The sequence below is a fragment of the Cottoperca gobio genome, chromosome 13 (genome assembly GCF_900634415.1).
Source record: "Cottoperca gobio chromosome 13, fCotGob3.1, whole genome shotgun sequence".
Classification (NCBI taxonomy): Eukaryota; Metazoa; Chordata; class Actinopteri; order Perciformes; family Bovichtidae; genus Cottoperca; species Cottoperca gobio.
Window position 1 is genome coordinate 5,551,778 of NC_041367.1, and position 15,954 is coordinate 5,567,731.

Consider the following 15,954-nt stretch of genomic DNA (forward strand, 5'->3'; position numbering starts at 1 on the left):
AGAAAATATGTTTTGACGATTGGGTTAGATAATTAAATACATGTTGTATTTAAGTATCCAACCCAATATTTGAAACATCTTTTTCATTTTTTATTAGATCAACATTTTTAAAGAGGAAATCTATCATGTTGGCACTTTTGAGCTATTGTGCTTTTATTTTGAAAGTCTGCATTAAAATTGGGACTTAACGTCTCGTCGGTTAAAACTCGCTCAACTCGTTTGACTGACAGTTTTCAGTTTAATGTAAACGTCGGTTGTCTTCTTGTCATGGCGAAAACAGTGTGTGCTGTTTTAATACTGGTAGCAGTTTTTATTCACGACTGTGGTAAGTACCGTGTGTCAAAATGTTTGTCTGCATTAAACTGCAGTGTGCTGGAAATACATTAATATTTTAAAACAAAAAGCCACTCTATTGCTGCCTTGTCATGTGTCTCACTTGTTCTCACTATGAACATGTGTTTGTTTGTATATAGACGGGGACCTGCGCTTTGCTTCCTACTATGGAGACCACATGGTGCTGCAGAAGTCTCCAGAGAGAGCTGTGCTGTGGGGCTACGGCCCCGAGGGTGCACAGGTGACCGTCTCCTTGTCAGGACCAGGGACACAGAAACTCTCACCGGTGACTGTGACGGAAGGTGAGTACAGCCCGTTTCTGTCAGGTGGGAGGTTTATGCTGACGACCACGGGGGGCCACTAAAGAGGTCAAAGGGAGCGATTCTGACAGTGACAGATATGGCAGATATGGAAGATAGTTCCTCAACCATTCATCATAGATGTTTCCTGGTTACATGTTTCAGTAAACACCACATACCATATAACCGTTTACTTAAAAGAAAAAGTAAATTATAACTACGGTTAACGCATAACCAACAATGTAGATCAGTAGTGCATGGACGTGTGTCACGGTGGTGTTAAAGGTGCAAGAGCAAGTTGGCTCCTGATGAGCCGACTCAGCTGACGACATTCCTGTCAGGTTGGCCAAGTAACCCGGGACAGTCATGTTATTCTGTTTACGTTCCAAAAGTCTATCTCAATTACCAGATTGTACATCCTCGATTCGTTTCCTCGTCTCCTCTCCTCGCGTCTTAGTCCATGAGAGATGCAAGCGGAGGAGGCGAGGAAGAGACTCGAGTAGAGAGGAGTCAAGGTAACATACATTTATTCTGTGCTCAGGAGCTGTCATTTTAAAGCAATATCAATTAAATATGACATGTGGCATAGCTGCATCAGCTGTCCATTGTTTTTTTTATAGCCTACTGCTGCATTTTATGATCTCTGTCAGATGAGCATAACAGTTTTCATGACAACTTGTATATTTCATTTTAATTTATTTCACAACACACATAATGTGACAACAATGTACAGATGTATTAATGTGTTATCTATAACACATTTTATATATATATATATATATATATATATATATATATATATATATATATATATATATATATATATATATATGCATACATGCATACATGCATACATACATACATACATACATACATACATACATACAGTCAGTTAGGCAGTGGTGGGCCGTCAGGGCCAGCAAGGCCTTCTCTGCTGGCCTAAACATCATCAGGATATAAATGTAATTTTTATATATTTTTTCCACAAATATGTATTAAATTATTCCCCATAGTCTATTCTCTTCATTTCATAGCTTTCCTCTTGGTTGCGCTGCTTCCAGCCTCAGATTGAGATGTGGAGGTCTGGCCTTTATGTTAGAGCTTTTATCAAATCATATTTCAGCCATGATGTGTTGCGCCTGTCGCTTAAATTGAACGGAAACAAAACTGTGGCGTTAACCAATCGGATTTCGAGTTGGCGACATCGGGGCCAGCTAGCAGGCGTACGATAACGTCAGCACGTCCACGTCTTTTGATTGGATACGCACTATTGAGAGGCAGAGCTATGCAGAGCTAGCAAACTTTGAACGAGCTAATTTAGATTTCTACAAGCTGGTTTTTTTCAACCCACAATGGCTGAAGAACGAGAAGAGATCAATTTGGTCGCAGATATAATTACGCCATTTTCAAGACGAACTTCTCAAGAAAAGATAGACATCGTGAGAAAAGAACGGCCAACCCCGACGCTAGTGAGCCTATCACAACCGGGAAAAGGGTTTGTCCGACACTTTCAAACCACTAACTACGAGCGGTACCCCCGGCTCACAGCCTCCGAGAGGCACTGCACATTGTACTGCTGGGAATGCCTGCTATTTACAACTAAATGTTTCAGAAATATTTATATAACTCTGTTGTACTTGACTATGTTAAGGTGATGCAACGCCCGGTTATACTGCATTTCTGTGTAAATGTATAGTTTCGAGAGCCATGGCGTCATAATGATGGTATTAAGAGGTGGAATAATTCAGGTAGGACTGTGTAGGACATCACTGAAGGCCTAGGCGTGAAATGCACGGCCCGCCACTGCAGTTAGGGCCATAAATATTTGGACATTGACACAATGTTCATCATTTTGGTTCTGTACACCAGCACAATGGACTTGAAATTAAACATGTACAATCAATATGTACAGACTTTCAGCTTTAATTTGAGTATGTATGAATATTTACATCCAAATTAGATGAATGGTGGAGGAATTACAACACAGTAATTGGACAAAGTAACATAATCATGAATCAAATTGTCACTTTTAATATTTGGTTGCAAATCCTTTGCAGTCAATGACAGCCTGAAGTCTGGAACCCATAGAATCACCAGACGCTGGGTTTGGTCCCTGGTGATGCTCTGCCAGGCCTCTACTGCAGCTGTATTCACTTCCTGCTTGTTCTTTGGGCAGTTTCCCTTCAGTTTTGTCTTCAGCAAGTTAAATGCATGCTCAATTGGATTCAGGTCAGGTGATTGACTTGGCCAGTGCAGAACATTCCACTTCTTTGCCTTAAAGAACTCTTTGGTTGCTTTCGCAGTATGCTTTGGGTCATTGTCCATCTGCACTGTGAAGCGCCGTCCAATGAGTTCTGAAGCATTTGGCTGAATATGAGCCGATAATATTGCCCGAAACACTTTTGTCAGCAGTCACATCATCAATAAATACAAGGGAACCAGTTCCATTGGCAGCCATACATGCCCACGCCATAACACGACCACCACCATGCTTCACTGATGAGGTGGTGTGCTTTGGATCATGAGCAGTTCCTTCCCTTCCCTTCTCCATACTCTTCTCTTCCCATCATTCTGGTACAAGTTGATCTTTGTCTCATCTGTCCACAGGATGTTGATCCAGAACTTTACAGGCTTTTTTAGATGCGTTTTTAGCAAACTCTAATCTGGTCTTCCTGTTTTTGAAGCTCACCAATGGTTTACATGGTGTCGTGAACCCTCTGTATTTACTCTTGTGAAGTCTTCTCTTCATTGTTGACTTTGACACAGATACACCCACTGGACCTCCTGGAGAGTGTTCTTGATCTGGCCAACTGTTGTGAAGGGCTTTTTCTTCACCAGGAGAAGAATTCTTCTGTCATCCACCACAGTCGTCTTCCATGGTCTTCAAGATCTTTTGGTGTTGCTGAGCTCACCAGTGCGTTCTTTCTTTTTAAGAATGCACCAAACAGTTGATTTGGCCACACCTAATGTTTTTGCTATTTCTCTGATGGGTTTGTTTTGATGTTTCAGCCTAATGATGGCTTGCTTCACTGATAGTGACAGCTCTTTAGACTTCATATTGAGAGTTGACCTCAACAAATTCCAAAAGCAAATACCACACTTGAAATGAGCTCTAGACCTTTTATCTGCTCCTTGTAAATGAACTAACGAGGAAACAACTCACACCTGGCCATGGAACAGCTCAACAGCCAATTGTCCAATTACTTTTGTTCCCTTAAAAAGGGGATACTACGTATAAAATGTGTTGTAATTCCTCCACCATTCATCTGATTTGGATGTAAATACCCTCCAATTAAAGCTGAAAGTCTGCACTTAAAGCACATATTGATTGTTTGATTTCAAGTCCATTGTGGTCGTGTACAGAGCCAAAATTGTGTCAATGTCCAAATATTTATGGACCTAACTGTATACCGGTGCCGAAAGACTTAAAGCAAAGGGAACACCGGTGTATCCTCGCTCATAGCTCTTCCAGCAAGCCCCCTTGCTCGTCTCTCCTTGAGATGCATTTTAGGAATTGGCGGAAAAAAACAAGAAATGAGAGCCCCAAGATTCACTGACAATTTTTTCCAGGTATCTGGCGAGTCACCCTTGACGCTGTTGAAGCTGGTGGTCCCTACATCGTGACAGCAGCCTGTCAGAGCAGCACAGCCAACCTGACGGATGTACTGTTTGGAGATATTTGGCTGTGTGGAGGGCAGAGCAACATGTTGTTTCCAACTTCTGAGGTAGGCCGAGCCACGTGAACTCTTGTCTGTCTCTCTGATCAGCCCATTGCCGGTAACAGAGATGTGCATTTGAAGTCAGTCTGTAAAAAGAAAAAGCCTTTCACTTATCCTACACACAAAACAGTGGAAGTTCGTATTTCTGGTTTCGTGCAACAGAATTGCTGTAATAGTCAGAAAATTTGGCATGGAGCATTTTGGATATAAATAACTTTCTATTTGATATGTATGTTTGCATTTATTCATATTTTATTGTTTAATGAACCCTTTTATTTATTCATTATCTAATAGGTTTTCAATGCATCAAAGGAGCTGGCTATTGCAGCGAAGTATCCTCATGTGAGGACTTTCATGGCATCCTTGATACAGAGTGAAACTGAGCAGACTGATTTGATTCAAGTGGAACTTCCCTGGTCTGTGCCACCAGAACGTAAGTCGATGATTCATTTATTCATAAAATTGCTTAAGGACGTGTTTACAGCTAAAGGTTTAGGTGAGTTATTTAAGTGCAACTGTGCCTGTTCTTAATGCCGTGTAATAGAAACATGCATACATTGGACATGTTCCTAAATCCAATCTAGTGTTTTGTTATGGTTACAGCAAACAGGTGTATCAAGTAAACGGCTGATTAACAGGCAGGTGTATTTCCAGATGTGGCAGAGTTCTCTGCAGTGTGCTGGCTCTTTGGACGTTACTTGTACAAGAGGCTGCAGTACCCCATAGGACTGGTGGAGTCCTGTTGGGGAGGCACACCTGTCGAAGCCTGGTCCTCTTCAAGAGCACTGCAGCAGTGTGGACAACTTGACAACCACGGGTAAATATGAGGGGTGTAAGGAAATATAGATACAGTATCGTATTACAATATGTTTGCTAACTGATTCTGGATGCTTCTCTAATTTTGCCATGTGACACAATGTTCTGTTGTGGAAGTTTTCCTGCTTTACTCTGGAGAGATATATATAAAGTCAAATAAATGGTGATAGAGACAGAGTTGTCTTTGAACATTTATTTGAGGCCTCAAAGACACAAGTCATACAGAACACAGTGTAGTCTGCAGGAGAGTGCAAAGAGGAAGAGAATACACAGAGGTTTTATGCACACTTGGTCCCTTGACTCTAGTGACTAAGTGATAAACACAGCAGGGGACAAGGGACAAACGGCTGATGAGCTATAGAACAATAAAACAAAAGTCAACAGGTGAATGATCAGCACATCTGTTATTTACTGTAAACAAGCAGTAAACCAAAGACGATCTCTCTGTTAGATTAGTTCCTTTTGATGTCTGTAAGGTCATTCCCTCCAATCTGAAGAATCCAGTCCTTTGAACTCAATCCTTTGATCTTTGGGTATATATGTAGATGCAGAGACATTTGCTTCTCGGAGCAACATAGCATCCTGACTTTGTTTCTTTTATAACAGTTATATAAACACTAAAGGAAGTGGCACACTCAATATTCTTTCTCAGTGAGTTAATCAGTTAATCAGGATGTTAATTTGATGAGAGGACTGTCTGTGTCCAGTCTTCTAAATGACACCACCCATATAAGATGAAACGGCAGTTGACCCTGGCTTGATAAGGGGACTTGTAAAGTTGTGCAATCATGCATAGAGTGAGAAATAGGCAGATCATCACTTGTAATGTTATTTGGACATTTTTTAAACAGTAGACATTTAAATTGTTAAATCATGCAAGTGTAATAACTGTCTGTGTAAGAAGCAAGAAACGTTGGCTTGCACTAATTGCACTGTTGCTATTTTTTGCACATTCAAATCTTTCAGTCCTAGAGGGAATTCAGTCTTGTGGAATGCGATGATCCACCCGCTGCTCAACATGACCATCAAAGGAGCCATCTGGTACCAAGGTAAGACGACCTGGACAGGCATCAGATGTTCAGTATAGCCACATGTATGTCATGCGTCTATAAGCCTTGTGTCGCTTTCAGCTGAGGAAAATACATATTATCATCAAGACAAGTACAACTGTTCGTTCCCTGCTATGATTGATGACTGGAGGATGGCGTTTCACCAGGGCTCAGGCGGGCAAACGGCTCACGACTTCCCCTTTGGATTTGTCCAGGTATGTTCGTTTAAATATTTTAGTTTTAATTTGCACTGTAGAAACAAGTATAGATAAGACAACATTTGAAAATGTAACAAAATAGTCTATTTTTTTATAAATACTGTCTGAATGTGGCGCCCCTTTGTGGCTGTATGAAAGAAGAGACTGACAGGCAGGGGGAGGGGGTCACGAACACAATTACAACGCACCAAATTATGTTCTTAAATTTGTGACTATAAATTTCTTTCAATATTTATCAACTTGTCTTTTCCAAATATTTATCATTCACCTTTCTAAATACACATGAACCCCGTACTTAACTTTAAAGGAAAATAAGTCTAGTTTAATATCTGGTTTGCCCGTTACTCCCGTTATTTCCTTCTCCAAAAAATGTAAAGAACACCAGGAGTGAATGCCAAACAAACTTATGGCTGGTGTGTTAACTGCATGCTAAATCGGATCACACAGTCAAATGCATTAAAGGTATATTAAACGCGCCGGGGCTACATTACATCACTCCCAGCAAACGGAGAACAATGAGGGCAAAACGGCACACGCAGCAGTACTCTGCTGCAGACACGGCAGTAGGCCTCTGCACAATAAATATTGTATATTTGGCGTTATTTTTAAAATATATTTATTGGCCCGGCGGGGAAGGTCTGGTAGATCTAATCCAGGAGTTCTTTATATTTGCAGCTGTCTACCAACGTTAAAAAATCGACCAGTGACGGCATTCCGAACATCCGTTGGCACCAGACGGCAGACTTCGGCTTTGCCCCAAATCCCCGGATGCAGAAAACCTTCATGGCTGTAGCTTTGGATTTACCTGATGAAAAGTCTCCCTATACTCCGTAAGTATCGTGTTTGTATATTCTCATAGCGTGTGAACTGTACAACACCAGGGGGCAACACATGTTGATATGTTTCTGCTCTAGCTTCCAGTTAGACTTTGGATAGATTTTAGGATCCTTACAAACGCCTAAGAAACGTTTCAAAGACGTGCCCAAAATGCTGCCAAGACACAGCAAGTCCCTGGAATAATTCTCACATCAACAGACTTTCTTATGTACTGAAGACTAAAAGACCAACAGGGAAACAGCTTACTGCTGTTCTTCTATCTTTGAGTACTGTATTTACTTTCAACCTCCCTATCAGTTCTTACCAACTGGCTCAACCATGTTTTGTTGACTAGACTCTACAGTGATGTTTATTTTTAAAACTTCTTCTTTTTCCAGGCTCCATCCCCGAGACAAGCAGGATGTAGCCTACAGACTGACATTGGGAGCAATGGCAGTGGCTTATAATGAGAAGGATGTGGCCTTTCTTGGACCTTTCCCCAACCAAGTCCTGTCGACTCAAAAGTATCTAAAGGTTCACTACGACCAGAAAGTCTCCGTCACTCCGTCTAAAGACATCTTTGAGGTAAGGCTGGCAGCGGTACAGTCGGTGTGAGTTAACTTTGTCAACAATGCTAACATAAAATCACTTTACCATCACATATAGCTGATGTTTGCTGTGATCATTTCTTTAACTAAACCTTTTTCCTTTTTTTTTCAAGATCTGCTGCTCCAACATTCATACTCCATGTGGGCCTAAGTCTCGCTGGTTTCCAGCTCCCATCATGGAGTGGGGTCCGACCAGTGTCCAGTTATCTGCCAGTGCGTGTCTGCTTACTGACGTAGTAACCGCTCTTCGATATGCATGGAGAGACTGGCCCTGTGACTTTAAAGCATGTCCGATCTACAGTGCCAGTGGGATTTTACCTGCGCCTCCTTTTATTGTCAACCGTCCTCCAGAAGGAATCCAGGAACTGTAAGAAGACAAAGTGATGAAAAACATGTGGCTTTTGCTTCTTTAGGTCAAAACTAGCTGGTTGCGTAGATATGTAACTAGTGTTTTAATAAAGTTAAACAAGAGAATTAATGACACTGAAAGTAATGACGACCTGACAACATGACAGACAGTAGATTGTTACTGAGACAAAGTTGAATTTTGCCAATATTTGTATTTTTTCAGATGTAAAAAGGCACTGAAAGCATTTTATAGGGAAGAATGTTTTTATTATTATTGTCAGTTTGTTTTGATTTCTTCTTGATTGGTTTGACACTACACAATACATTTTGGAAAGTAATAAATAAAATGTTTTAAGAGTGGTGCAGTGTCAGATTAATAGAGATTATTAGTCTGTCTGGTTGTTACGGCCAATGCCGTCTGCTTTATTTATCTGTGGGGATTATTCTGTAGATTCTCTGAAACACTGAAAGTGATTATTGAAGTTTAAAAGTGGCAGATTGGTGTGTATATCATTTTGTTTATCCTGTATACAATCTATGCCGTTACAACTACTGCTAATAATTGCTGGACTGTATGTAGAAAAAGCATGACAAATGTTTTTATTTGAACAAATCTCTGGATTTTCAAGTTTACAACACAAATGAGTCTTTATGACTTCACATATATTGCACAGATAAATGTCAAATCAACTAAGTGGGGGGGGGTGTTACATTCAAAGTAAATGCTTTTTAACTCGATTTAAAACGGATGGAAATTAAATGATTGATTAATCAAACAATATCTGCTGTTTCAACTGGGGGGGGGAATGCTAACTGTACCAACAACTTGTATATTGGAAAGCATAATAAACTTTATTCTGTAAAATAAAAGACTTTAACTGTAACTATACAGAAATGCAATGCTCAACAGCGATGTTGGGTTTATATTGCTATTGGCACGTTTAGCACAAAGCTAACTAAATTTTACTCTCGACGTCGTTGAAAATACAGACAAGCCCTCAATGATTCCTCGACAATAAATAACATCGGTATGATTTACTGTCCGCCTGTGTTTTAAAAAGGGAGGAAAAACAATATAGGCTTTGTAAATAACACTGATCACAAGGCTTGTGTCCATGTAACACCTTGTACTTCAGAATCAGGAGCTGAAATATGAGGTGGAGGGCTTCATGGTGGGCGAGGTCAGGATGGTGCTGATGAGAGGAGCCAGGTGACAGCGGTGCCTGTCCTGGGGAAACACAAATGGATAGAGTCACTGTCAATGCTTTAGGGAGCATCATCATGTTGGCATCAGAAAATGCAGTGGATAACAAACAAGTACTCTCGCTTTTATTTTAAAACCTAACATACTACGACTCCCGTAAAAGGAGTACACTTTTATTTTTCAGCTAACCTAGCCACTTACATTTATAAAAAAGAAAAGTACAGCAGAGCCCTGGAGGAGCAGTTGTAGGGTAAGGAGGATTATTCACACACGCTCCAGCAGAGCAAAGTATAACCGAGCAGCTCCACTGGAGCGGCTCCACTGCTTTGCTCAGACATTTTGACAGCAGTTGTCAAGAAATAAGACAGTTTGTGTTTGTTTCCCCACCAAAGGATTCTAACCTGTGACCTCCGAGCATCAAGCCCAGCTACCCTGCTTCATATGTTGGATGGACACACAGGAAGTAGGGTAGCCTGTACTGCTTGTACAGTACACGTAATAATCAAGGTCCTTTAAATGTAACAGGCACAAACAAAACTACAATACAGCTAAACTAAAAAACATCACCAATTTAGAAAACAGATAGTTTAAACAACCTGTTATGTGCTCCATCTTGATGTCCCCGTCAAAGCCCTGCTGTCTCTGGTAGGCCTCAAAGTTGACTGAGGCATCGTCCTCCGACAGGCTGTGAGGAACCTGGCCATCGCCAGGGCGACACACCTCAAAGCGTATCCATCGGTAGCTGAATAACCAAAGTTAAAAAAGAAAAACATTGTTTTATTAAGAAATCTAGATCCATAGTGAATATAAACTGGCTGTATCTTCGTGTGTAGAATATATATATTTTTATTGTTTAATACTTAATACTGTCTTTCTCTGCAACTTTATTTCTTCCCACCATATTCTTCTTGTGTCTATCCCAAATGGGTGAATCTCCCCCCCCCCTCTACTCACTGTTATTATTTTGTCTATCTAACACCTGCAACTGTGTGAACTCTCCACCCCTCCCCCCCCCTTCCTCACGCAGACTGCTTGCACTCTTTCCACCACACTACAACCAAGTCAGCATATTTCCATGACTTCACAATGTTACCCGTGACTTTTTAATGTAAAGGAAAGTTCTAAAATATTCAATATCATACACGTAACTTTTAAATATCATCATCATCAGTCTTTAAATGAAATGACCCATCTGTAAAATTCACTTATTTGGGGAGACACACTCTTGTTATAGTAAATAAAAACATTACCAAGTCTAACATATTGTAAAAACATCTCATTCATATCCTTAAATGATCTTCTGCATGTTAAGTGCATGTTGTGTATTATATTTACTTGCTACATTTGCGTGCGCCGGGACAACTCTGGATGAGGTTCTGGATGGTGGGGTGTGAGAAGCCGAAGAAGTCCGCTCCTGACGGCATGACGGGCACCACAGGCTTGGAACTAAGACAGAGGACGTGTTGAAACAGTTCATAATTATACTTGAAAAAGTTATACCAAATCGATCACAATCGATCCGAGCCTTTGCGGTGAACTTTGGTACCTGACGGCCGCGATGGCCTTCAGTAGATTAGAGTGGCAGGTCAGGGCCGAGGTGGCCACGATGGCATTCTGAGGATCTTCTTCGGGCACAATCTCAAACTAAGGGAAACAATATTGGGATTGCATTTACCAGTAAACAATTACATTCATACCATTTCATACTGAACTGAACACAGCTTAATCTACGAGGTAGTACAGCTGTGTTCACTTGGTTCTATTAGAGAGAAAATTCTTTCTTCTAAAGACGAGTTTGAGAAGAACGATGATGGACATTTGGCAAATTCTGACTTCAATGGCAACTGCGAGTACCTGTGGACCTGCTCCCCCGTCCTTGATTTGGCAGGTGTAGAGGCACTGCTGCTCAGAGTTTTTCATGCTGGCAAAGACACGAGTGCTGCAGAAGCCCACAGGGTAGATGGCACATTCATCGTGGAACAACATTCTGTCCGTGATGATCTGGAGAGCAATAAAAAAAGTTTGCATTTGGTAAAACGCACTTTGTGGTTCGTGTCACATTTTAGAGAAGCTGTTATAGACGAAGGCTGGAGTTCAGAGGCTTACCATGACTGTAACCACGGTGATAATAAAGACACGACATGCGAGTCAGACACTAACCTCTCCCAGGCTGTAGACTGTTAAACCTCCCAGTACGATGGGGAAGACGGGACGACCAGAAGAGTCCAGAGAGATGGGCTGCACCAGTTTTCGAGACCCGTCTGCTAGCTTTCTCTTCTTGGACATCTTCTTTGGAACTAAAGAAACATGAGATCAAATTAAAAATAATGAATGCAAACCGTTCAAATCACATCTATGTTCCATTATGCATGTGCATTAATACTTGACTATAGCACTCACGTTCCTCCTTTCCATTTTCCCTGCCTCGCTCTTTCCTTTCCTTCTTGGGTTTTTTAAGAGATCCCTCTTCCCCTGTTGACACCACGGACGCCAGGTTTTGCCCCCCAGACAGGCCTGAAGCCCCTGCAGGACCGGAGGTTAATACTGCAGGCGGCACAGGTGGATGAGAGCTCGAGCTAGGTGTTGGCAGTATCTCCCCCTCTGACAAAGACTGGTACTGCAACAATGACTTCAGTAAAAACCTGACAAGAAAAATGTGCAAAAAATGGCACTTGACTAGAATCCCAACAGCTCATCTACATCCATCACAAGATTACATAAAAATGGATGAAGTGGGATGAATAACAAAAGGTACTTTGCTGAACACATTTTTAGGAACATCGCTGAAACATGACCACTCACCTCCGCTCCTCCTTAGCTCTCAGAAACTTATCTTCTATGTGGGCAACTTCATCACAGAGAGCTGCATTCTCCTGTGGGTAAAACAGTATACACACTGGTAATTAAAGAGCTGCATATCTAAACTGGTCCTGCGAGGAAAAAACTGTTCTCACCGATAACAATTAGAACATTCTAACAATATTTTACAACATCATACCAAACCACATGGTGTGAAAGACAACTTAAATAAAACTAGCTTTTTCAAGAGTCAATAGTTTACTCACAAATATCATGGCGCGTGCAGCTTTACGCAGTCTAAGGTACTTGAGTTGGTACTTTTCATTTTGGTTTTTCCGTGGCCCTCTCTTCATCTTGGTCCTGTGCTCTGAGGAACTGGTGGGGGATGGGAAGGTGTGTGCCGAGGCACCTGAGCCAGAACTGGAGAGAGTATTGTGCTGCGGAGAGCCGAGGAAAGACTGCGCAGTGAAGGCCTGCAGGGCCTGCTGCCTCTCCTCATCAGTCTGTGAGGAAAACAAAGGGCAAAAGAAAGACAGATGTGTTCATGGGCACCAGGTGGACCTGAGGCTGAAGCTTGTGTGACCTTCAGGATGATGGATGAAAATACAGACTAACATGTAAACAACAAAACAAAGCTGATGGAGCTTACATTTAAAAGCTGCTGTGTGACAGACAATGTAACTCAAAAAAAAAAATGTGCACAAGATCTTTAAAACTAAAAAAAAGAAAAAAGATTTAAAGAAAGATATTATTTTTTACTCTGAATTTATCTCAGAGGTCCTCCAGGAGAATGTCCCTCTTATAACCCTTTACATACTGAAGCACATTTGCCAGGTGTGCATTAGACACAATGAGTGGTCTGACACTTTGGAGCTCAGTCTCTATGTTGTAGGTTATGAAGGGCTTATTGGTACTGTACCAATTATAATTGGTAACTAGATATTAGGAGTGACTTCTAGTGGTTAAAATTATGCACGTCCAGATCATGATCTACATTACCCCTCATGTCCTTCAATCACATTTTAATAAGGTTTGGAAATTAATTGTAGATATCCTATCACATTATACCATCTTATTAGAGTTCAAGATAGCTATTCTACCGATGTTAAGGAATACATTGTGTCTATATTATACACACCCCAGTTCTGGACCCAGATCTTGTGTGGACAGTATTTATCCATGGTCCAAGGTCAAATGCATTTTCAGTATCCCATTAGATATTTGGGTTTTGTGTGAAATTGGCAATAGTGTCCCATTTAACTCACCAGCAGTGCAAAGACTCCGTTTCTGTTCTCAATCCTCTTGAATCTCCTGCTGCCTTTTTGTGTCTGAAACATAATGCGAGACTGAAGCCAATGCACGGAGCTGGAATAGCCAAATTTGATTCCCAAAAGTCATATTAGAATAATTCCACCATTATTAGATACAGCAGGTTTAAGGCTTCTGCATCCGATCACAGAGCATCCTTTGTGCTGACTACAGCGCAGAAATGTCTGCCTCTTTTTAAAGTCGTGAAATAAGCACAAAGTAGCAGGATGGGAAAACGTGAAGAAAGAAAAAGAATTGTGACAGAAATACAGATGATGCATGTACTGTATCAACTGAACCAACACAAATGTTAATTGGAGGGGCAAGTCATTATGCTCAACAGCAGAGGTTGCTGTCAGACTGCGTTTCAAACATCATCCTTACCTCACGGTACATGACTGCTTCCAGGCTTGACTTTGCACTGCCGAGCAGAGAGCAACAGGAGAAGCAGAGTGGAACAAGTTTGCGGTTTACTCAAGAAATGAATGACTCATGATTTGGCTTAACATGCAAGCACATTGGACAATAATATGTGTAGTAAATTGAGAGGATTACTTGGATTGAACAAGTCCCCTGTCGATGATTCTCTGCTTAATCTCCTTTATGTGCATGGGACGTCCGGCTTCTTCCAAAACAATCTACATGAGAATGGATTAAAATAAAAATATTTACCAAATACTCTAAAAAGCAGTTAAACTGTGGTGAATGGTATTAATAACACCAAACTGAAATATGATGAATAAATGGCAGATACCTGTGCAGCGTCAAGCCATGTGAGGTTTGGCTTCTCTGCAATTTCATTTGGTGGTTCGCTGCAAGTAGAAATAGTTTAGTATTATCCAGTTATTTGTATTTTTATTATTAATATTATTATCAGTATATATTGCCATTTTGAAAATCATTACTTATTGAATATCAAAATGTTATAAAATGGCACTACTGAATTAATCATGTTGGCAACTGCAAATGCCCCGTGGGAGGAACTGTGTATATGTTTAACTCAAGATGTGTGATACAGATTGCTTGATATCAGATTATGTGGGAAAAAAACAACCTGAATCGCAAAGCACTATTAAATCATGGCATCACATCTGTTTTGCATTACGATTTGATTCCCTGTGAGCACGAACCTACACGGATGCAATGCTTTTCTCTGTAGCAATCCCACTCTGCAATCTAAATACATTCCTAAATCTTGCACAGTGTATTTTCTATATTTATAAAAGCAGTGAGTCTACGCAGGACGTTTCTTAAAGTATGACGCCGTAATGACAACCTCTCCAGAGTCTCAGCGGTCCCCGATAGACTTGCAATGCTGTCCAGAGCAGGAAACAGAGAGTAGCTCCCCTGCCCATCAGCCTCCATCTCGGATTCAAAAGTGTTGAGTGAATCCATAAGAGACCGGGACCTGCAGAGAGAAGACACATAAACAGCGTCTCTGTCTGTCTGCAGGTACCTCACACACAATAACATAAGCAGCATTGAGACTGTAAACAAGGATGCGCACACAGAAATCTGGTCATAGTGTAGCTACAACTTGCAAGCAGCTCACAGCTGCTAATAACATTAATACAAGAGTAGCAGTTAGATAGAAACAAACACAAACCTCAGTGACTGCAGCAAACCAGCAAACTCACTTCTTTCAGTTTGTGCTCCGGTTTGATTATGTCCGTGTGTTAACCGGAACCTTCAGTCGCCTTCATCGCATTGTTCACGTACAGATTGGCTAAAGGCTTACGTTAAACCCTCAGCAGCAGCTTCTGTCGTAATAAAACTAAAGTAAATAGCTTTGTAATGAAGAAACATCTACGTAATATGGTTCAAAACGTGAGTGTCGACGGGAAAAATATGTAGGTAGATAGTGGAACAAAAGTCTGTGGCTTCCGGATATTATTCCAGGGAGTCATTTCTGTACGGAATATCCGGTTTAGTTTGTTTGGATGCTTTTAGGAAATAATGTCCACAAATGTATATATTTTTAAAAGCTGCTACAAGTTTTGGGGCATTTAAAATGATTTATGAAAATAATATGATCCAACAACTTAATGTTGACTTGAATGTCTGTAGTAATCTACATAAATCAAATTAGATAATCAATAACAGCATTTTTTAATCAAAAAGATAGAAAGCTTTTTGATAAAATTGTAAACATAGAAGAAGTTTTTTTTATGCAATTGATCATCTCAAAATTAATAAATCTCCTGATATTCTTTCTGCACAATTGTATCAGGCTTTAACATAATGTTTAGCTGCTTATTTATTGACATGTACACTCAAGGTTGTCAGAATACACTTGAATGGTTGAATTTTCTTTAATTACAGTTTAAGCAGGTTGTAAGGGTAAGAAAAATGTCAAATGATACAGCTTAAACACACGGACTCTTGGTGAAATAGCATTCATAGAGAAACAAATACACAATTATAATAAACAGCATTA

The 15,954-nt window shown here is 40.6% G+C and overlaps 2 protein-coding genes across 2 annotated transcripts; one reads left to right on the top strand and one right to left on the bottom strand.

The window, feature by feature from the left end:
• The first annotated feature begins 171 nt into the window (after positions 1 to 171).
• On the top strand, positions 172 to 8,777 carry LOC115018101 (sialate O-acetylesterase-like). The gene is made up of 10 exons (XM_029446916.1): positions 172 to 325; positions 474 to 635; positions 4,203 to 4,357; positions 4,646 to 4,784; positions 5,006 to 5,168; positions 6,134 to 6,216; positions 6,298 to 6,431; positions 7,110 to 7,264; positions 7,649 to 7,835; positions 7,972 to 8,777. Exons 1-10 carry the CDS (start codon positions 268 to 270, stop codon positions 8,227 to 8,229), a joined length of 1,494 nt encoding a protein of 497 aa, XP_029302776.1. The 5' UTR covers positions 172 to 267; the 3' UTR covers positions 8,230 to 8,777.
• Positions 8,778 to 9,196: 419 nt separating this feature from the next.
• Positions 9,197 to 15,269, bottom strand: tbrg1 (transforming growth factor beta regulator 1). The gene is given in 16 exon segments (XM_029446915.1): positions 9,197 to 9,392; positions 9,394 to 9,434; positions 10,007 to 10,152; positions 10,746 to 10,856; positions 10,957 to 11,054; positions 11,265 to 11,411; positions 11,571 to 11,707; positions 11,811 to 12,052; positions 12,213 to 12,283; positions 12,476 to 12,712; positions 13,475 to 13,537; positions 13,902 to 13,938; positions 14,073 to 14,155; positions 14,272 to 14,329; positions 14,794 to 14,925; positions 15,124 to 15,269. Coding segments are annotated over 15 exon segments (1,638 nt in total). The 5' UTR covers positions 14,913 to 14,925; positions 15,124 to 15,269; the 3' UTR covers positions 9,197 to 9,344.
• Between the last annotated feature and the right edge of the window lie 685 nt (positions 15,270 to 15,954).